The 23,062-nt window shown below is 42.9% G+C and overlaps 1 protein-coding gene across 1 annotated transcript in view; it reads right to left on the bottom strand.

Moving 5' to 3' along the window:
• Positions 1 to 456: 456 nt before the first annotated feature.
• Positions 457 to 23,062, bottom strand: part of LOC121659366 (elongin-A2-like) — a 50,721-nt gene continuing 28,115 nt past the window's right edge. The window contains exon 12 of the mRNA XM_042017369.1: positions 457 to 5,388. Coding sequence (XP_041873303.1) covers positions 5,159 to 5,388 — 230 coding nt within the window. The 3' untranslated portion in view covers positions 457 to 5,158. The remainder of the gene's footprint in view (positions 5,389 to 23,062) is intronic.

Raw genomic sequence — 23,062 nt, 5'->3', positions numbered from 1 at the left:
AAAAAAAAAAACGGCGCCGGCACGGAGTTTCCCCCGGCTGGAAGCGTAAAGTGCTGGTCGGGAAGCGGGGGCTCGCACTGCTCCCCTCTGCCCGGGGGGCTGGCGGGGCGCGGCTTCCTCAGCAGCGGCCGGGCCGGCAGCCGCCTCGGGCGGGCTCTGCCATCGCCCCGCGGTGTGCGGGAGCTGCTGTGGTGACCGGGAGTGCCGGGGAGCGGCTTGGGACGCTCATTTTACCGACTCTGGGACGTGCCGATCCCTACCTGAGGCGCTCGGGAATACCGAGCGGGAGCGTGCGCAGACCACGCTCACAGCTTCTTTCCAGTTGTTAGAACACTGTCTGGAAAGTAACACAATAAAATGTACGGAACGCACTCTAGGTGCGTGGCCGTGGGTAATGTTTTCCCTCTCAAATTGCATTGGTCTAACATTAAAAAAAAAAAAATCCTCAAGACTGTCTGAAACACGTTTTTTTTTTTTTAATCCACTTTCCAATGGGCAATTGTAAGGTCACAAGGGTTAGCAAACACAAATACCCCAGCAGTCCTCTGCCCCTGTCCACCGGCTCTGGGCTCCGGCAGTCCCACTCCACACCCCTGTGAGTGGGGCGATGTGCTCCTGAGCTCCGATAGCAAAACAGTCTCAAAGGATCTCGTCTTTCTGGTTGCATAATAGCAATTTTGTAATCTACACAGCAACACAAAATACTTTTCGAAAACAGGCAGTTAACATCAGAGCTGCTCTTGAAATATTTCTAATTTCTTGCATAATTATAATTGGGTGCAGGTATAGAAATAGGGGAGAGGGGGAGTTTATTGTAATAGTCTCTGTTCTTCAATCCCTGCATAGCACTGACAATACTTAATCTTACAAAGTCGCAATGTATTTATTGTTAGGTTCTTCTTAAATTAGCTGATAAATCTTGCAAGCTTAGCTTGTTAAATTTCTGTGGGAATTGGAGTGATCTGCCTATTTTTTGGTTTTTAAAAGGACATTTTAGGTGCTTGTGTGCTGTTACTCTTTGCAGACCTACAAAACAAGAAACCTTAAAAATGTTAACTTCTTCCTATAAATACCTTTTAAAAAGAGCCGTCAGAACCAATAGATTCTTACTTCCATCAATGTATTCAGTAATTACAGCAGAGCATTCAAAAATGCGTTCACATGTGCTCAGAAACAGGACAGGCACACACCAGCACTCCCAAGCCTTCCCAGCCCCGCAGCAGGAGATTAGATAACTTTGACAGGAGAAAATCAAATGAACTTCTTGTGCGTTGGCAGAGCTTGGCAAAGACAGGGATGCAGGAAGCTGCCCAGCAGATTTTAGAGGTGGAGATGAGGAGGACCATCTCCATCACAGTTTGTGAGTCCCAACCAGTGACCAGCCAGGTGCTTCAGATGCACTTCTTGCAGCTGTTGGTGAGACTGGTCCTCCCAGATGCCAGGCAGAGGAGCCAGGTTCAGAAAATAAATCTTCTCATGGCAGCTCCAACCCAATATCTGACACTGGAGGTATTGAACCAGATGCAGGGAACGTGGAGGCTCAGCAGAGACCAACTGAACAAATACTGAGGCAGATTTAAGGCTCAAAGTGTTCACAAGCCTCTGTGACCAACTGAGATTTGCTGCCAAGATTGCTTTGCCTAAATTCAGTGACCTCAGTGCCTCTGTTCCTAGGGAACCCTCTGAAGAAGTGAGACTACAGAGGAGCCATGCACCAGGGCACATGAACAAAGGAGGGCTGCAGCTGACTGTCCCCAGCTTACCTAGGACATGTAGCACTACAAAGGACTACATCATGGGGACGAGATAAGTCAAAGCATGTGAAGCTGGAGAACAACGTGACTTGCTTAATTGCCAAACAGAAGGATGAACGCATTGACTCCTGAACTTCAGCTCTAAAAACAGACTGGTCAATGGCACCTCAGGACGTCATGTCCATCTTCTGTTTTCTGGAAGCATCCACATTGTCCCACAGCTGAGTCTGACAACAGACAAGAACTCTAGCAGTGCCCTCAGTGGAAAGGTTCTCTTGCCAGCTTATGCTGCTCTCTGTCCCACCGTCCTCTGTGCCATTTGGGAGAAATGCCCAGCATGCCCTCCAGACAAAGAGGACTTACACTGATCTGTCTCAGATGCTTGTAAACAGCTTGAGCCTTCCGTGCATGACATGGACACAAAGTCTGACATGAGATGTCATTTCTGCAGATGCTGTCATGTGTCTCATGACTGCGCCTCACTGTGACAAGTCTAGGCAGTAACAGGAGGGTGACTATCAGTCGGGTGAGTCTGTGTACTTCAATGAAGTATGAGTCAACGTATTTGCACGCTTCTCATGAGTGTCAGGGAGTCCAGGGGACAGAGTGATGGCAAGAGAGCTTAATACTTATTTATGAGATCTGCCTTCGCCAGCTGACCCTCAATATAAAGATTTTTCGCTTCTCTAAGGTGGACAGCTACTGTCATAGGATCTTTGATAAAATCCTTGGAAGCTTAGGATGTTAAATCAGTGCTAGTGCCCCTGGCCCACTGCACAGGTGAAGATATAGCATGAAGTTATGGTATGGAAATAGGCATCGAAGAAGTCAAAAGGCAAGCCAGTGCCATTCTTGAGGAAACAGTATTCTCACAGCAGAAAGCAACTTCCCAAGAAAGTAAACCTGTTCAGCTTTGGTCAGTGTAATAAGTTATTGGTCTCTGGGGTTCCTCTGCACTAAGAAATAGCAGCAATAACAAAACCTTCCTTAAATGAAGAAGAGACCTCCTTTGGGACAAGTTTTGGTGGGAGAGGTCTTGAAAAAAGAGTGAGAAAAGAGAATTGTGATACAATACAGTAACTAGAAGCTATAGCCAGGCATGCAAGTTGTGAGAAAGGAGGACAGCAAGTTGCTAGAATTCATACTAACACATATCTGACAACCTTATTACTTGGGGCAACTGTGTCCCCCAGGGGTCAAAGCAGTATTGCCCTCTCTGATAGCAGCAGTCCTGCTGCATTACACATTTCCATAGCAAGCTAAGGTGTGGCTCAGGTGCAGAAGGAATTAAGGTGTGCTGCTCTCGCAGTCCTGCAGGGGGATTACTTAGCTCCAGCTGCCATTTGATGAGAGGTAAAGCCACTACCTCTTCTGCAGGAGGAGTAAATGAGTGTGGGGAGCAGCTTTGTGCTTCTTTCCCAGCCGACTGCTTTCTTCAGCCTTGTGCAGATAAGGTCAGACTTCTACCAGCTCTGATTCGGAGGGGAATAGATTAAATCTGCTCTCTGTGATACCACAGTTCACGTATCTTCCTGCTATTCGCGTTGTGATCAGGCAACCCACATCAGGGTTTGTGACAGTCACTGTTGCCCCCGTTAAATAGTGTTAAAGTGCTCATAAACAAAGGTTGCAGCCCCAGTTATTTGCAGGACATACACAGCAGGAGGTGGGCAAACTCTCCTGCATGGCATTGCCAGCCGAGTTGTGTTGAGTGCAAGAGATCCCCCTGCTGAACAGTTCAGTGCTTCCAGGGCTCTCTGTTGGGAATGACACCAGGGGTACCAGTTATACAGACAGTCACTTCTTAGTTGAAACTTGGGAGACTGGCCATGACCAAAAAATTAATGTCTTACAGTCCATCAAACAAAGAGCTATCTTTCAGTCACTACCAGCCTGGTCTGGGAACATAGCCAAGAGCTTCAGTGCTGAAAATCTCAATTTCTCTTGCTAGATACCATCATCCTGTGTGATCCTGAACAAAAAATTAGCTCTATGTGACTTATAAAGAATTCAGACAATGAAAAGTAAAATACAGATAAGGCTGGACTGATCTCAGGAGTGTTCCTGAAAGTTATGGTTTGAAAGAAGCAAGAGCAAGGTCATGCTGCAGCTCTCCCTCTTCAGCATGGCTCAGACAGAATTGCTTTCTGGCTTGTCAAAAGGCAATTCAAGCAAACAATGCCAAGTTTCAAGTTGAGACTCTTATAAATAGGCCTAGAGCAAGGATATCCATGGGCTTGAGTGAGTGCAGAGGAGGTTAGTGCTGCTACAAGGAAAGCAGTAATATTCAGAATAATCAGAATTTAATAGTAAAGCACATTGTGGGATAGAGAGAAAACATACAGAATGGATAGAAATAGATTTTGCATCAGCATGGTTTAAGTAGTTCATAAAGCTCATAGTTCAAAATCCACGTAAATTAACACTCGGAAAAGTACAATGAATAATAATAATATTTTTTTTTTAAAAGCAGATAAAAATAAAGCAGGCCAATTTCCTGAAGCCTCCTTCTGCATTCAGGACTTCTTCCTTCCCCCAGATTTCTAAGCCTTGCTATAAAGAGATACAGTTATATAGCACAGAGAATCCAGGGCAAAACAAGAAGAGTATGAAGACAGAAAGACCCAAGTACGACTAGTTTTGGGGAAAATAATTTAAGTAGCACTGTATTTCTGCTGGAAGATTAGTTACCCAGCACCTCTGAGCAAATTAGACAGGAATACTACTGAACCCACAGTAACTGTATTACAGCCTGCAGAGCTGCTGAGAGCCAGCCCCGGCAGGGTGCTGGAGGTAATTAGCACTGACATACTTCTCTTTGCTCAGTTTTGCTGGCTGAGGATTCTGGTCTCATTTGCTCTTCATTTCTATGTAAATTGTTTAGAGGAGGGCTGTAAATACAGCAGGTAGATGTGACTATAAAGTGTTCCCATACTGATTACACAGCTACATTTACAAATTACAGTTTAATCGTCACAGGCACCACCACATCTACAAGGTTTTTGTATACCTAGAATTACTGATAGAGAATCACATGATGTATTACTAGTACAATAACATCTAAGAGCTGCAATCAATTATTTTAGCCATAATACCAAGCTGAAGCGGCACACGCTCGTGGCAGCGCACTTAACACGTTCACTGTGGTTTTACAGTGTTATAAATAGCAATCACTGAGAGCAGAAGCTGTAGCATCTCCTATCCTCTCCACCCCCACCACCAAACAAATCATTCATGTTAACGTCAGCTTTTATTTGAACACAATGAGCTGTAATCACATGAGGTATTACTTTGATTTAATCCTACTTGCTTCAGTTTGGTTTGTAAGGAGTGGCCAGTCATATGTGGTTGCATTGTATCCAATAGTTTCATATTTCACACCATCTTTCAAGGGCTGACACCCCTCATCTTCTTTGGCCAGAAGAACAAATTGATGTGTTCTCGCAAATAAGGAAAAGACATATTCTGGCAGCCAGGACGAGCTTTTTCCTTCCTTCTTTTTTTCGTCTCCCAATTGCTGGGCTGGCTGTCACAGCTGATGGATAGATGCTGGGTCCCAACCATTCTTCCAGGTTTTTGCTGTTTTCAGCTGGTTCAGTACAACCTCTCACAGCAAATTTTCCTTCTCCAAATACTGTGAAGAGAACAAGTAGAGACATGAATTCAGGTCTATGTTTATTTTTTCAAATCAACGTCATGATGGAACTAATCCTTGACAGGATATAGTTTGGTGCTCATTTCCTATGGCCAGCAGAAACAACCACGCTGCTGGATTTAGCATGAAGTAAAAAGGCAGTTACAAGCACAAGGTAGGTCACCCTGCCTATCAGCCCAGCCTGAGGATTTGGGTAGGCATTAAGCCTCACCTTCATTTCATGATCTCTTTTGGCTGAGTGATGAGAGATCCCCAGCTGCCAGTGGGCTTTAAGCACTGCGAGGGTCAGGAGGTCCCATCTCTGTTGGGGAGGCTGAGCTGGTGGTTCCCACCAGTGCAAGGGTAGCAATAAGGAACACCACTTGGCACATCAAGAACCCGTATCAGGAGTATTCTTACAGCCCATCATTTCATGGACTGATTGATGGACCTGGAGCACGTTTTACAGAGAGGAGGTAGAAGCAGATAGCACCAGGGCTAATGTAAATTTTACAACAATTAAATGTATTTTGACTGATTCATAATTGTTTTAAACTTTTTTTTTTGGTAAGTGGTTTCTTATTTTTTTCTTCCTCTCAGCTGAAAGGGAATTTAATGCCCTTACAATAGTCAAATGGGGTGTTATCCACAACTGCACACACACAATGCCACATTTGGCATTCATAAATGCAAGTTTAATGTTGAGTCTGCCCTTCACTAATTTCCTCTATTACCTCATATAAATGCATGTTAATTGGACAGCTGTACTTCAATGAATTTTACTACAGAAGATTTTTTTAAATTCAAATTATAAAATACTATGTTATAAAAGTATTACTGGTCTTCAGTAAAAAGAATGAAGAAATTTCTGACATTTCTCCTTAGAGCAAGAGGAAATAAACTCTGAAAGTTGCTTATTTAAGGAATCAGACCAAGGATAAATAAAATATAACCAGAAATTATTTGGAATCCCAAAAACAAAAATTGTAGTAAGTAGCTGCACCAGCTAAAATATTTTTTCTGCTTTTAATCATGTCACAATAACAACTGGCATTAAAAGCAGACATCTGAATCCAGTGAGTTGCCTGGTATGATGTAGCTACTCTGTGAGAATCACGACTGTCTTCAGAATTAAATACCTTTCTGGAGAGATGTTATGCTGAGGACTGAAAGATGAAGTAGCAATTTAGGACATATATACAACAGTTCAATCATACAGTTAGAAAAAAATACAGTTTAAGAAACCAGTAACATTTAAAAATAAATAAAATTGAAAAAAACCTGCCTGTACTGTTTGTGAAATGTCAGAGCTTGTGAGTCCAGGTCACAGTGCTTATTAATCAGCTACCCAGTTCTGTAAAGCCTGTGCTAAGTTGTCACAAATGATGGTTTTCAAAAGAATTTAGGTCAAGTAAACACTTGGCAAACAGAACTAGAAGTCCATGCAGGCACCTCTGAAGCTCTGCAGGCAAACAGAAGGAGTGAATGGAAAGCAAATGTGACCCTTCAGCAAACTCCTAACTGCAAGGAACATCCACCAGCCCAGCAGCTCAGCTAGATGATCACTGTAGGTCCCTTCACACTGAACTATCCCATCCTTGGCCATTTGATGAGATGCTGCAGTGGCCCAGCCCATCAATGGGCTGTGGCAATCAAATGCCCACAAGACTCTAGCCCTCCAATGGCAGGATGAGGGCAGACCCGAGGAGGGATGTGGGGGTGGATCCATGGGCAGATCTGAGGTCTGAGGCCACCACCCCTTTCTAGAAGGTTCTGGCAAGTTTGACACCCCCATTGGCTCCCTGACCTAACTCCCGCCTCCATGTTATTCCCATTGGTTGTTGTTTAAAAGATTCCACCCCTCTTGTTGTACCCCATTGGTTATTTCCCTTTTCCCCACCCCTATTCCCTTACTATAAGAACCCTGGACCATTCCATTTTTGTGGTTTTTCTCTGGGGACCCTTCAGAAGAAAAAAAGCTCGTGGAACCCACACAAAGACCCCTCTCTCCTTCTCTGGCCCTGGGCAGTGCCAGCTCATCCATCTAACAGGTTGGGATGTGCTCCCTCCTACGAGGAGCCAGCACCAAACCGTTTACCAGCAGCCACATTGCAGCAACATCTGCCGAGGGCATGCTCCGACGGCGTCAGTGAGAGGTTTTCCAGGGTACCATGTGTTAAGACTTTTTTGTGTTGGAAGAAAGTATTGAAATTAACTTGATTATGGGAAGATGTGAGATGACTGCAAATGTGAAATGAGATGACCTGAAAATGTGTGGACCGGAAAAGGACCTGGTGCTTCAAAAATAGGCTTCTTCCAGCCAACCCAGAGGTGCAATATACACCTTGTCATGCCCATTGGTGGGAATCATGGCATGGAAACACCATCACCCACTGTAGATACTGCTCAGCTTTAATTATGAAATGCCCACTAATTTTTCAACCATCAGAGAAACACAGACCTTGAACCTGAACATTTTATTCAAGTTTTTAATTCTGTATTTCTATTTCCAGTTTTTAGCACATTGTCCAGACACTTTGCAGAGGCATAGACTGACAGGAGGCCAGACAAGGGTGAGAGGGAAACCCAGTCTGCTCTGGCGTGCTCCTTCCAGCCACACAGTTGGCAAGCAGCAGCTTGTAATTTTGGCTGTAATTTCGCAGCCTAGCTGTCCATACCACTCTACTGTGCATGGCGCCAGGCTCCTGGCTTGTGGCAGAGGCTTGACTTCTCATCTTCCATTCCTTGCCATGGGCTTGCTTTGTTTAGGCTTTTCAGATACATCAGTGCTTTCAGGTTCAGGAGCTGTACAGATGGCATTGTCCCCAGGTAGAAGTGCTGCTGGGACATGGGCTACCCCAAAGAAACGGAGCCCACCCAGGGCCCCTTTTCCTGTATGTCGCTTTTCCTCCAACTTTCCCAACACAGCCATGGTCATCTTGTGGCTCACCCACAAGATGTACAGCAGGAAGGAAGGACAAGCTGCCCTCAAGCAAAATCTCAGCAGAAATCTGATTCCAGGATACAGATGTTGGGCCTAATACAGACATAGCTGTGTGATGCAGTTTTTCCTTGATTCTTTTGTCTCCCATTTCATCCCTGTGCATCTCCTACAGGACCACCATGAGATCACATAATTTATTTTCTGGAAGGTGGGAAGCTCTAATTTATTAAGCTTAATTAATCTCAGGACTGCAAGCTGAAAACAGGAAGTTGAGAGTACACAACAGCTATAAATAAAGCCAAAACCAAAAGCATCTTGCCTTTTCTAGCTTCTGGAGGCACACTTAGCACCAAATGGGCAACTGCCACCTCACACACAATGCCAAGCTGCTGTAGGCTTCAGATCTCTGCTTCCCTGCTAACTTTCCTCAGCCAAAATCCCCCTCACCAAAAACAAAGACCCTTTCTTCAGTTTGGAAACATCCCTAGGAAGCAGAAGGGCACCTTTTGTCTTTCTGTCATCAGAAGCAATGGGAAGAGATGATAATCTCCATCCTTAGCTGGCCAGTACTTCTTTTCATAAGATCTAGTTTCTACTTGCTTGCAACCTCCCTAAACTCCAGCTGTCAGGATGATGTCTTCTGCCTTACATGTCTGGCTCAGACCCAGGTATTCTTAAGAAAATTTTAGCTAAAATGATCATTTGCTTCTAAGAATACATTTACCAGATGTAAAGATTGAAAAGATGCACATAGTTTTGTTGCTATGACTGTTTGGTTTGGAAGAAAAAGAGCCTTTTTACCAGAAAGCAGCAAGCTCAGCCTCCTGCCACCAGTGGGCCTTTTGCTGCCACAACCATGAAATTTGTCCAAGATTCCTTTAAAAAAAAAAACTTAAAAATCAGTTCACAAAGGCCCAGAAGCATGTGCATCTAATAAGCCTAGTATTTAGCAGCTAAAAATCCCCCAAATCCTCCATGGACTGCATCATGCTGCCCAGGCTGTCCAGGTGCTGCATCAAGCATCCAGCCAGAGCAAGACACTGGTTCATTACCCAGCTGAAACAAAAATGAAATTCCTCACAGATCTGTTGTTAACATAGCTGGAATTTTTAGCTATATAAGGAATACAGATGTGTGACGCACAGCTTGGTGTGGCTGCACAGTCAGCGATCTGGGACACAGAGCACCAAACGGGAGAGTCACAATATGTTTGCTCAGCCTCATCCCATATTATAGTATCTCAGCTGAAATAGAAAGGCTGCATCCATGCTACTTATTTCCTTATTTTGAGGCAGATTTGTAGCCCATGCAAGCTACTTACTTTGGGGATTGCTGCCATTTCTCAAGAGGTAAATCCTGGCTGCAGCCTCAGCTTTAAAAGGCTCTGCGCTTCCCTAACAAGCTGTGTAACAGTTCAGCAGCTTCCATCTGTCTTTCCAGTCCTACTCGTGGCTCCCTGTAGAAAAAAATGTCCCTGGCTTATTTCTAGAAGGACTAGGTGTTGCCCACTTGATGAACAGATACATTTGCAGGCAGCCTGAGTACAAGCTGCTTAAAAGGAAAATAAGCACCCAGGAATAAGGTTTCCTAGCCTGAATGAATGTAGATGTATCTGTAAATGCACATAGATCAATTATTGATTTTGAGCTGCATCTGGGCTTTTGTACTGAAGAAGCAAAATCCTCTGTGTTTGCTATAAATCTAGGGTTTGCCGCTTGCAAAACCTTTAATCTCTTTTCATCACTCCAAGTTAAATCTCCAGTTTTACAATCTCTAAAAGCAGCACCTGACATTTTCCAAAGAGCTCTTCAAAAGCCACAAGAGAAAAGAGTAGGTAGATCCCTGCAAAATCACAGCAGGCTTCAGCTCTCCAAGGATGGCCATGAGTGCCGGAGGGAAAAGTGGAAGTGTCCAGCCTCAGTACATAGATGTGGGACTCCAATTCCATTTCTTCTTCGTCTGTATTTGCCACCACTGTTCGCATGGCCCACAATGACCTTCAGAATGACAGAAAGGGATCAGTAAGTCTTCTCCTAGAGGGTGAAGGCTGAGCAGTCTGCAGGCTGTCACCAGTTCCTAAGCAGTTTAGAAGCTGTGTTTTCTGAGAGACGATCATTTAGCCTAAGGTGAGCAAATTTCAGACTAGTATCACAGTTTCTAGGGCAGGGATATGACTTTTTTGATTCACTCCTACAGCCAAGTTAGTCTCCAGGAGTGGAGAGAGCTCATTTCCAGTCAACCATTTCCTGGCTCCTCAGCTGCTGGCAGCTCTGGAGAAGTCCTGCAACACACATCCTCTTCAGAAGCTGCTCTTTGCTCCTCACCGTGTCTGCAGAGCGGTCTGCTCCTATCACACTTGGCTCTTCTCCCTGTTATGGAAATATCAGCACATACTTGGGACTGAGGTAACAGCATTGTGACAGGAATTGTATCATCCAGATCTGCCCATGGTGGTTTTCTCTGTGTCTTCCATCTTCTGAATCTTTCACATTAATGTTAGGCTTGTTCCAGAGTCCAGAAATCAGCACAGTAACTGAGCTGGAGGAAATCCTAGGACTGAGAGTCCTATCAGGAGCTGTTTCTGCCCACCTGAGCAACTCTGGGCACACCTCCCTTTCCACAGTGGGCATGAAAGAATGCACAGGGGGTGAGCAACTTTCCATGAGGATCTACCAGTCCTGCAGAGCTGTGTGTGGAAATATGACATGTTCATCTCTTTTTCTGAAGCACTCACCTGATGCGGAACCACTGAGTGGGGAGATAAATAAAAGCATATCTGGCATCAGTCATCTTGGGAGACTTCAGCAGCTACAGGGGCTGACTCGTGCTGGAGATGTGCCTCATGCACCAGCCTGGTAAGAACAAAACTACCATCCTAGTACATGAAGGGTAGGTACCTAGTGTAAGTGTGACCAGAAGGTGGGTTTCCCTAATGAAGGAAAGAAGCCTAGCTTTAATTTTTTCTCCTGAGTTTGTCTTCTACTCACAGTAAAACCTGCTTTCACAATTTCAAACAAGTGTTTAGGGAGCACAAGCTGCTGCCTTGATGGAAAGACAATGTGGTTTAAGAGCAGCTTAAATTAAAGAAATAAAAGGCAGAAAGCTAAGAAAAGTAGACTTTTTCTTTGAAATTTCGAACTGAAAAAAATCATCAGTACAGATTTTCGTGAATGTATCACATTTCATGATCAAACATGAAACCCACATGCACTGCAGACAGCCCATTGTCAATCTTTCTGCCAGCTCAGATTTTTATAAGTTGTTGGAGGGTGTCTGACAAGCAATGTCAAATCATTATCAGAAGACAGGAATGTTTTGGCAATAAGGATGATGCCATTAGAGCTGCAAGAATGAGGAGACTGGATGAGAGCTTTAGCTGCAGGGGAAGCTTGGGCTGAGGAACGCCCTCTGTGACGGTGCAGGCAGGCGAGCCTGCAGCAAAGGAAAGGTGGGTGATGATGGCTCATGAGCTGCAGGAGAAAGCAGGCCAGGTTGGATGGGGCTCTGAGCAACCTGGTCTAGTGAAAGGTGTCCCTGGCCATGTCGGTGGATTGGAACTAGATGATCTTTGATGTCTCTTCCAACCCAAACCATTCTATGATTCTGAGAGGAAGCAAAGTTAAGCTCTCTGGGCAGGTGTTGCTGCACACATGATGTGATTACCTAACCCTGACAAAGTCTTTGTGGGATCAGACAATCAGGACTCCTGCAAGCAGAGGGATGTACCCTTGAGAATTCACAAGAACTTTAAAAAACCAAGCTGCAGTCCAAAACCACACTAAAAACTGCAGTAAATTCCAGCAAAGGTAGCACTGGAAAAAGGAAGAAATGTAGTGAACTTCTCAGTGTTTAGGAATGCAAGTCCTGCAAAGCAAGGTGTTACATAAATTACACCTAAGTCATTAAAAAAACCCCAAAAACTCGGGCAAAATTCGAGAAAATAAGATAAAATAAAAGAAAAGAAGAGAAAAGAAGATAATTGAGAATACATGTTCTGCATCTAGTAGTAGTTCAATTACCTTGCTAAGTGAAACTGATTCCATTGCTACATGGGTGGTAAGCTTGGAGTTTAGCAACACCCACTACACACAGAATATTTTTATGCAAGAATATTTTTATGCAATGCAAACTGTCAACAACATGTGGATTTCCAGCTGATGAACCTTTGCAGGCCTTTGAAAATGAGGACATCCAGTGGCTGAATGTTATAACTGGGATTTTCATCAAGGATTTATGTCTGGGGCAGAACCTCACCAGTTTTGCCAAATTTCTGCCCTCCACAGAGACCTGAAGTAGGTCGTGTGTGGAGCAAAGGCTTTTACAGAAATCCTCTGTGCTGGTGTGAATTCTACTTAATTACAGGGCTCATGGTTGTAACAAACTGAGGCAAGCTCCAATCACTCAGTAATACCTAGAATATTGCTTCACTTTCGTTTCTCTGCTTCCCTGTGATCATAGGCTTATGCTGATATTTATATTAAAAACAAATGTAAAAAAAAAATTTTAAAAAAATGCAAGCTTCCAAATCCCATCATGTTTCTAGTTTGGTCTCTAGGTCTCTTATTTAGTTACAGAGAGTAAACACAGCTGTGAGTTTTAGAAACCCTTAGCACCTAGCCAGTCCCTTTGGAACTAATCAGTAAAGCAAGTGTCGCACGCCATGCTTTTAGTAATTTAGTTTTAGATGAACCAATTTGAATATTTACACCTAGTTCCTGTATTACAATAATATTTAAAGACCAGTTGCAGTAATTAATCTAAATTCTAAATACACAATGTAGGAGAAGAACTAAAATAATAATAGATCAAATTCATGCTTTCCTGCCATGAAACTGCAGTAACACATGACTCAACAATATCACAAGAATATTGTGCCTTGTACAGAACATAGGAGAAACAGAATGAAAATATGAAAAAAGTAAAGTAACATCTAAAGAAAACGAAGCTTTTTCACATTTACAGGCCATGAATTCCCCTGGGGAATGGCCTGTATACTGTGTATAGTATCACTGTCTGCTATAAGAAACATCTCACCCAACATTAGGCACTGAATTTCATTTGGCACTCAATGTGGCAGCTGAGAATTGTGAAACTGTGCTGAGTTTCCAGGATGAGCTGGGCTGGGTAAGGCCAGCAAAAAGAAAATCCCTTACCTTCCTCAAAAGCTGATTTGAACAAATGTCACTCTGGACTGTATCTACATGCCCCAGAGTAATCCCTTGAAGACTTTTCAGGTAGTGCTTCATACAATTCATACCTCTGAACCAGCAAAGCCAACTACTTAAAACAGAAGGGAAAAGAGCACCCCAGACCCTCCTCCCATTCGCCACCAATCCATTTCAACATGGAGCGTGTGGTGCAGTCTCCACCTTCTGCTCCCACTGTTTTTTCCAGTCTAGGCTGATTGTAGTTGCATTGATTAAGTCTCCCCATCTGGACAGATGTAATCTGCTTCTTGGCTCACTCCAGTACAAAATGTCATTGCAATTTAAGCCTATGCTACTACACCCTTGTCCTCCTCTCCCCTGCTCTCTCTCCTGTGCTAGCCAGCACTAATGTTCATGCAGGCACATTCTAGCCAGTTCATGCAAGCCAATTCAACTGGAATCCAGTCCAGCCATCATTAGTAGCTGAACCTGCTCTCTGAACTACTTCAGTTCCCAATTCCATGGGACAAGTATCAATTCAGTACACTTTTCATCAGTTGCATGTTTTTAGACTCTGAGGCTACACTTTCAGTGTAAGCTTAAACCACTTGGACAGTGAGTTACTTTAGGCTTATACCACTGTGTCAGAAACTGAACCCAGTGCCCTTGTGATCAGCAAGAGAAGGTTTAGCCCTGAAATTCCCCAGCACGACAATTCTCTCACACTTTGCCAGCACTCTTGCAGCCAAGCACAGGCTGGACCGTTTCTCAGAGGGCTTCAGACCAATTTTGACCATCCTGAACCACTCTTCAGCCTAAACCTCTCTAGTTAGAGGTTTCTGCTAAAAAAAAAAAAAAAAAAAAAAAGCTATTCTCCTTTGCCTCCCCTTCCCCAAGCTCTCCTGTGCATTGGTCACAGCAGTGGGGTAAGATCAAGCTTGCTGATCCTGTGGGAAACCAAACTAGTATGACAAATACAAAGAAACAGACGAGTTTTTTATTTCATTGGTTTTGAAGGCTGAATCAACACAGCATGTAGTACATGAGCACTAGATCCGATTGACAAAAGGAGGTGGAAATGTTTGGTCAGCAGTTTGGGAGTGTATTTTTACCAATTTGGCTCACGGCTTAGTCAGAAAAACACTCAGCCTGGTGCAAAGAAGGTGCCAGGAACATACAGCAAGAGAGGGGAGGGAGACTGTATCAATGCCAGTTTTGATCAGCTCACATTGTTCTATCTTACACTTGAAAATATTACAGCTTTTTCATTTGGGAACTATATTTAGAGCTCACAAAAATAAAATGGTGAGCAAAAAGCACACTGGGCAGTACCAGGAATTTACTTTCTTTGAAGGAGAACTGTAGTGTTCACAGACTGACTCTTATAGAATTATAACACATTTTTCTTCTCTGGCTTGGGGCTTATGAAGAGCAGCATGAGAATCCCACCATGTATTTCTGGACCCTGTATTAAAAAGTTCCAGTGTGATAGGCAGTATTTGGGGTGGCCATGCCTGCTGGCTAACAGCATATAAGCTCCTGCTGTCTTTCACACATTATAATGTGGAAGCAAAGACATGAGTGAGAAATTCAGGTTACTTTTCTCCCCATTACTCTTAGTGTACTCTATGGCTCTAGTATCTTATATATTTTCTGGACCATTATTGTCACACTCAGCTACTTATTTGATTCTACATTGTATTGAGGAAACCAGTGCACTAAAAGCAAAGTCAAGTCAAAGTTCCCAAACTGAATGGCTCTTTGTTCCTCCGCAAAGGTTATTTTAATTACATAAACTTCACAGAGGAGCTCATGAGGCGCACCCTAAATTACAGGCAGCAGGCAGGGACAGGTGGGGAAAAAGTGGCTTGGAACTCTGAGAGGTGGTGCAACCTGTGCTGAAATGCAAGAGAACGGGCAAAACAACTGAATACCAATACTGGAAGCTTCTAGGTACTTTTCTTCCTTAATTCAGCAGTGTAATATGTTTTTTACATAGAGCCCTACTAGCTCACAAAAACTTCATCCTGAAATTAGAAAGATCTTTTCAATTAGCATAGTCTTACAGCTAGATTGTCATGGCTTTATATGAATGAAATGAATATAAATGAAATTTATATGAATGAAATCTGCATTTCATTGAATTCATTATGAATGCAACCACAAAGCATGTACTTATTTCTCCAGAGGCTGCTTTAGATTATATGTTGACAAATTATACTGACAGATTACACGGTGACAAGCAATTCATCCTTGCATTCCTTTCACCAGCCCATCAGACAGAAACCTCACTGTAAGCAGGCTGAAAATGACAAAACAACCACATTAGTTCCCGCTCATGTGTCTAATTTGCTTTTGAAATGCCAGTTTTCATCTGAGAGGCATAAAGGCAAAATATTCTCATCCTTTCTACTTCAGAGAGAAAAAAAAAGGTGTAAATACTGTAAGTAAAAAACCAACAGCAAATATGTAATTTGATTTTTCCAATAGAACAAAGTTTATAGAGCCATTATTGATAAAAGAATCAACTTCAGATGTCTGTGGAGGTGACTGAATACTCCCCCCACCCCACCTTCCACTCTGTATGGTATGAAAACTGTTCTTTTCAGCTGAAAACATTCAGAAAGTTATGTAGTGCCTATGGCCAATCCTCTATAGAGTAAAAATATAAATAAATCCATATTCTCCTGTAATACAAACTAGATGCTACAACATCATCATTTTGTATCAGCCTGAGCCAGTAATCTGGATCTAACCCAGTTGTCTGTAAAAGAACCCATAAAATATAAGACGGAGAATTGTTGGCTGTATCCTGCTGAGGTTTGAAAATGGTGAGGCAACATAAACTGTGTTTTGAAGAGATTCATCTATATGTTCACCAGATTAGTTTACAATTTTGAAGTCCTACTGGATGCAGGCTGTGCTTACTATATTGAAAAATAACAGATATCTATCACAGACCTTTGTTTTTCCAGTTTAATGATAGTGAATTTTTTTATTGGACTTTAATGGACTGTGAATATTGCAATTCGTCTGACTGTTTGAGTGCATATTGCCATTCTGGTGTTTCATAAGTTCCAGCATAAATTTTCTAGAACAAATCCCAAGTGCTGCGTATTAGCACAGATTTAAATGGTTCAGCTTCACAGCTATCAGCTGCTGACCAGTTATAGAAACAGCCTTTGCACAGCTACTCGTCTGCTGACACCCATTCCACTCCAACACAGGCACTACAGAGGCATGAATAAAGAGATAGGATCTTTCCCTGTTGCTCATAAAACAGATTCTGAAGGGATTATCCAAGCAATGGAAAATTAGTTTTTCTGAGTTCAATCCACATGCCCTCCCCTGCCCATCCACTGCAGTGTTTAGAGTCAACATTTCCACTCAGATTTACTGTCCAATCAAAGTCAGAAGGACTTCAGTGGATGACTCCTATTAACATTCCCCTAAAGTATACATTGCTACCTCTCTGTCCTGGCAGCACTGGGTTTCTCTAACTTTCTGAAACACCCATTTTGATGTAAGCGCTACCTCATGCAAGCAAGATATTTTTAGATGACCTAACAACCTGCTCTCTTTAGTGCAGGTAAAAAAAAGAAGAGTATAAAGGACCAATGTAGCTCCCCATGAAGAGAAGCGTGAGCCTCACAGTCTGTACACAAATACATTGTAGCATATCTTGAAACTAATGTTACTCTCCTTCAACCTTTCGTGCTTAATTTTCTGTAGTGGGAAGTGGCAGGCCGTTAGCAGCACACTCAAGTGAATTGCTGGCTCCTTCTGAGTGCAACCTGGAGGTTTGCTGCCTGCCCCAGCCATGCTGCCAGTCACCAGGCTGTACCACAGGGAATGGTGTGACTAGAGGACGTATTTTACGTAGCCCAGATGGAAAATGATCGAGCTCTTGCAAGGCATTTGAGGAAGCCTTCCCTCTAGCAAGTCTTCTCTTATTTAACGGGGACAAGTGACGCCTGATTAAAAATGCAAGCACAGACACTGCTCTCTGGTCTTTGTAGACTGCTGTGCTGAGGCCACCAGAGCCATGTGTGGTCCTGCATGGAGACCAACACAGTTACTACTGCTTTGAGGTATCTTGTCTCCGCTAGATAAAATAGCACAGTGTTTTTCCTCTGTGAAAACAAGAAAAAAAAGTAAACAGTCTATTTTTTAAAACTGCCAAAAGGCATGGGAGCCAGCGTTAGGTGAGCAGAGGACAGCATGTTTATCTGCTTACTTCTGAACAGACACAGCCCACTCATCATGTGAGGCTGTAAGCAGAGCTGCAGACAAGCAATACCTGAGAGCAAGGCAGGTTTTGGGCAAGGAGAAAGCTCCCTTTTTTTTTGAAATATCCCATTTTCAAGCACAGGAACTGAAATTGGACTTTCTAAACCTGAATTTGAAGCACCTGCTTCAAAGGAACACAAGCACCTATTTCACACTTAATTACAAATCAGCAAGTCAAAGTGCAGAGAAAACAAATTTAGCAGATTGAAAAGTATGAACACTTGAAGACAGCAAACACATCCTCAATTTTGGGATTATTTTGGGATACATTAGCAAGGAACAGCTGCATCTCTGAAACTAGGAAGCTTTAATTTCCTGTTGGAGTGCTATGAAAAATAAAAAGTGCCACTGGAAATACATTTATGGAATTATCTGTGATGAGGAACAGGGAATGGTTTTGATGTTGGAACTATGGTGACACCCCTAAAAACGGGGGAAAAAAAAGCATGCATGTGCAACACAAAAGAAGGCACTACAGAGTATACACACTAGGGCTTCTCACAGAGACATTTCTTCGTGCAGCATTGCTATATGGCATCAGGAGCTGGAGGAGGAAGGGTTCTGATAAAAAGAGGAGGCGGATAGACAGACTGCAGGATCTGGGTGAACAGAGGAGGTTGGGGGTGGGAGGGCAGGTAAGGACACAGCCGGCTTTGGGTAAAAAAGAGATAGAACCAAAACTCGCCTTACTCAATGTTACTGGGAGAGCTGTCAAGGCACAGAGCTACACTAGCATTTTAGATGACAGACTGAAAAAACTTACAGTATTCTTGACCTCTCAGAGGTTTCTCCGATTTTAAGATTTTCCATGCTTGTGGCTTGGCATCTGTCTTGAGGAAATAAACCCTCTAAGCTGCACACCAACATTCCCAGAAAGGGGCTGTTGAGGCAGAAATTACCCAAACAATAATTTTCATAATTGCCCAGAGGAGTTACAGAGTCCAACTGTACCCAGCTTCAGGAGGAAACAAAGACCTGGTTCTCGCAGCTTCTTTGCCACACTTGAAACCCTCTGTAACAATCCTTGCTGGGCCATGGAGCAGCCACCAGGAAGGACGGACAATTAGGGACAGGAGCCATGCTCCAAGAAGGACACAGGATGTGGGATGCACAGGACCCACCCAACTCCTTACCACCCTCAGGACTGTGGTCTTGTGGTGACACTGTTAGCCTTCTGCTGTCAAAATTCTTACCAGATTCTGTTGCCTGATAATTACTTTAGGAAGACTGAATAAACTTAGGTAAGCAGGATGTATCTCAGAGCATAGTAAGGAAAAGGCAGCTCTTTGCTCTCTCTCCACAGGTAAGAGCCCTAACTTCCCCAGCAGCAGAATGCTGAAAGAGAAGGCAGTGAATAATGGATAAGCATCCTGGAAGAGAGTCAGCAGTGTCTTCTCTCCAATGGAAACAGTTGTACCATAGGAAATGGTCATTTTTTGAGAATTCGAGTAATTCACTCCTAGAAGAAAAGCATTATTCTCAAAATAATTCAACAGATTATTATGAACAATGGATAAAAGATGAAGCTTCCTGTTGCAGAGCAATGAGAAAAATACTGGTGAGAAAGAATGGCTGTCTTGTCACTGACTAGCTCAAAGATCTCAGAGGGTTTTAACTACCAAGAACTAAGAAGGATGTAAACAGCTGCTGCTCATCACAGCAGCACCAAAAACATGGTCTGTCACATCCTTGGTTTTTCCCTTAAATCTTCAGAAAAATCCTTTCTCTGCTATAAGTGCCATGATTTTGAGAAAATTACACCATGTTTTCAATGTTTAACACTGGCTTATATGCAAAATATAGCTCAGTCTTATTTAAACAATCTAGAAAAACACTTCATACATTATGCATGAGTTCTTCCACAAAGCTCTTGATAGAGATTATAGAGAAACAAGATACACTGGGTGTTGAAAGTTTTGATAACACTGAATGATTAAATAACTTCATAGTAAATCAAACTAAGGTTTTCTTTCTTTCCTACTCTTCTCTTGTTAGGCAAGCCAAAGAGATTCAAGCTCTCAGCAATGAAGAACATGTTGCTGTACCAAACAGCAGAGGAAACACTGGTACACCTTACTACAGCTCTCCAGATCAGGAAACTTCTGGAAAGGCATTCAATACAGACCACGGACATTTCCCTTCTTAGGGACCCATACCTTGCTGAGAATGTTAAATTTTAACTTCTTAAGACCACTAAAACCTTTTATGATCCCAGTCATCCCTGAATGTACACAGGATCTGCTGTTCTAGCTGGATCCCTCTAAGCCTATGGGGCCTGACAGAACTCATCCAAGAATACTTGAAGAGCTGGCTGATGTCATCACAAGGTCTCACTCAATGACTTTTTAACGGTCATAGGAATCTGGAGAGGTCCCAGCTGACAGCTGGCAAACATTGGTCCTATTTTCAATAAGTGCAAGGATGAACTTGGAAACTACAGGAAAAACAGGCCTGTCAGTGTCTCTTCGATAACTGGCAAAATTATGGAGAATATTATTCTGAAACTTATTGAAAAACACCTGAAGGATGACACAGTCATCACTCGCAACCAGCACAGCTTCATGAGGGGAAAGTCCTGCTTATCAAACCTAATTTTCTTTTACAACAAGGTAAACCCACCTAGTTGATCAAGGAAAGCCAGTTGATGTAATCTTGGATTTTAGCAAAGCTTTTGATACTGTCTCTCACCAGATCCTTCTGGACAAAATGTCCAGCACAGAGGTGGATAAACACATCATGGGATGGGTGAGGAACTGGTTCATGGGTCTGGCACAAAGGGTTACAGTGACTGGAGTGACACCAATCTGGTGACCTGTCACCAGTGGGGTTCCACAGGGCTCCATCTTGGGCCCTGTGCTCTTCCACATCTTCATAAATGACTTGGATGCGGAACTGAAAGGGATACCGAAGAAGTTTGCAGATGACACTAAATTGAGGGGAGCTGTTGACTCCCTTGAGGGCAGAGAGGCCCTGCAGAGAAACACAGAAAAGTTAGACAGCTGGGCAATCACCAACCATAGGAGTTTAACAAGGAAAAGTGATGAATCTTGCACCTTATCAAATAAAGGAATTTGAAATTATGCCAGCTAATTAATCAGCTGGTGATCAACATCCAGGTCACAACAAAACCTTGTGGCACAGAGACCTCCTTGTTATAATGAGGTGCCCAGTATATTGATTTTGCCTTTTCAGAGCCACATAGAATATTTTTCTCCTTTCCTATACAAGGATTGCTACCTCTGCTCAGGGCCTGTGATCTTCATCGCTTGGCTGCAGAAGCAAACTCAGGTCTCAGGCTTTCTGGAAGCCTGGAGAAGCTACTTTGTGCATAAGCCTTTGGGAGTTCTTTACAACATTTTAGTCTCTCCATGCTTTTCTGAATACCTAAGCCCAGAACTCAGCTGTCAGCACTGCTCAAGCATGATACTAATGCTCTGAAAAGTCACACTTTAATACACCACTTTAGTGTTTATCTAAAATTCGAGACAGACTAATCATCTAACTTTCAGAGTGAAAAGTCTGAAAGTATTAAAAAGCACATCAACCCAGGTAACTGTGGGAAAGTGTGTTTTGCAGAGAGCTGGCTATGGCACATCCGTGGGAGAGAAAAGCTGAGAACCCTGAGCACTGTGAAGAGCTGTAAGCAGCAGAAGTGCCTTGTCTGGTGAAAGAAACTTACGTAATACACAGAGCTAGATAGCATAAGGAAGAGTGCTTCAATGTTTGCCCCTCAGAGAGGTCAGCAACTTGAAAAGAGGGAATATTGCTTCCCAGTCTGGTCTCAGCAGCTTTTTCCCCCTCTTGCAGGTTAGACCCCTTCCTTCTTCCAGAGGCCAGCAGCAGTTTGCTCCTCTTTATTTCTGCCTGAGCAGTTAATTTTCCTGCTCCTGAAACAGCATCTCTTTCTGCAGCCTCAGCAATTCCATAAACACAAAGGGATAGGGCCTGGAGATGTCGTAAAGAGCTTTGTCTACTGCTTGGATACCTATTTACAGTTCTGTAGGAGGACAGCTACAGAAGATTTTCCAGAGCTGTTCAGCCCTGTCCCTCAGCAAGTGCCATTTTTAGGTCTGTCACCAGAGATAAAAAGAGGTGACTTCTCTGTAAACAGAGTTCACATAACATATGCTGCTGAAGGCTTCCTCCAGCACTTCCCACAGCAAGCACACCATTTAGGGCTTAAACTACAAAGATTACATTCATGACTTCGTAGTTTCACATTTAAAGCAGGAATTTTAAAGTTCTGCAATTTGAGAGGGGAAAAAAATAACAAAACTGCAACCTCCTGCACTATTCTGACCTGAATTAGCTTCATCTTCTGAAATTAGGAGAAACACTTGGATTCTGAAACTAGATTTCAATGCCTTTACACAGTTGGCAGTTTTCTGAGTTTTTGATGCTTCATTTCTGAAAAACTGTGACAGTCTCATCATATGCTTTCTTCTAGAATATATATAGCACTTCCAAGCTCCATTTTTAGTATAATTTTTGCCTAGGGCACATTGGTGAGGAAGTTGAGTAGGGTTAAATGCACAGGACGGTTAGACCTCAGATTCCAGGATGTTCCATCTCCAGGCCATCAGAGACTTGGACTTGGTATGTCCATCTGTGGAAACAATCTTCTCAAGTCTTCTGGGATTAGTACAGTCCTTTACACATTTGGGAATGCCTGTTTTTAATCTGCTTTTTTGTTGTTTTAGATCCAAACTCTCTACAAATTATATTTATCTTCTGAAAAGCCTGCAATTCTATCTCTATAATGCGTGTAGTCACAGAGCCCCTTTTTTGCCAATGATTAGGGTAGAAGTTTTAAAAACAACCCAAGACATGTAACCAAAGGAATTCTGTACCACAGAATAAAATATAATTCAGCTCTGTGAAGAAGTTTGGAGAGTGAGAAGATGCAATAGTTGTGCAAGGATGCAACTCACACATGTGCAAAACAGAAAATTGGAAAAAGCACATTAAAAAATGCTTACTAGAATCTGTAAGAGAGGAGGCAAATACATTGCACATCACTTCCATTAAGCAGGAAGAAGAATATCCTGTTTCCATTCTCATGCTAAGCAGCACAACTGCAGAGAGATTCCATAGCTGTCCTGAAAGGTTTCACTGCTAAACAATGAAAGCAGAGATGATTGAAAACCAAAGGCAAATGATAACACCAAGAAAGGCTGAACCCAGCCCTTACACTGGATCAAATATGATTGATCATAGGAATGCAACACCATTCTTTTTCCCCTCCAGCTGATTCAGCAGATCAGAAAGGAAATGCTTTGGAAGCTGGAGGGAA

This window comes from Corvus kubaryi, unplaced genomic scaffold (assembly GCF_017639235.1).
Source record: "Corvus kubaryi isolate FWS band 111438036 unplaced genomic scaffold, C.kubaryi_AGA036_p1.0 split3-73, whole genome shotgun sequence".
In the NCBI taxonomy this organism is placed as follows: Eukaryota; Metazoa; Chordata; class Aves; order Passeriformes; family Corvidae; genus Corvus; species Corvus kubaryi.
This window is presented reverse-complemented; position numbering and strand designations above follow the sequence as displayed.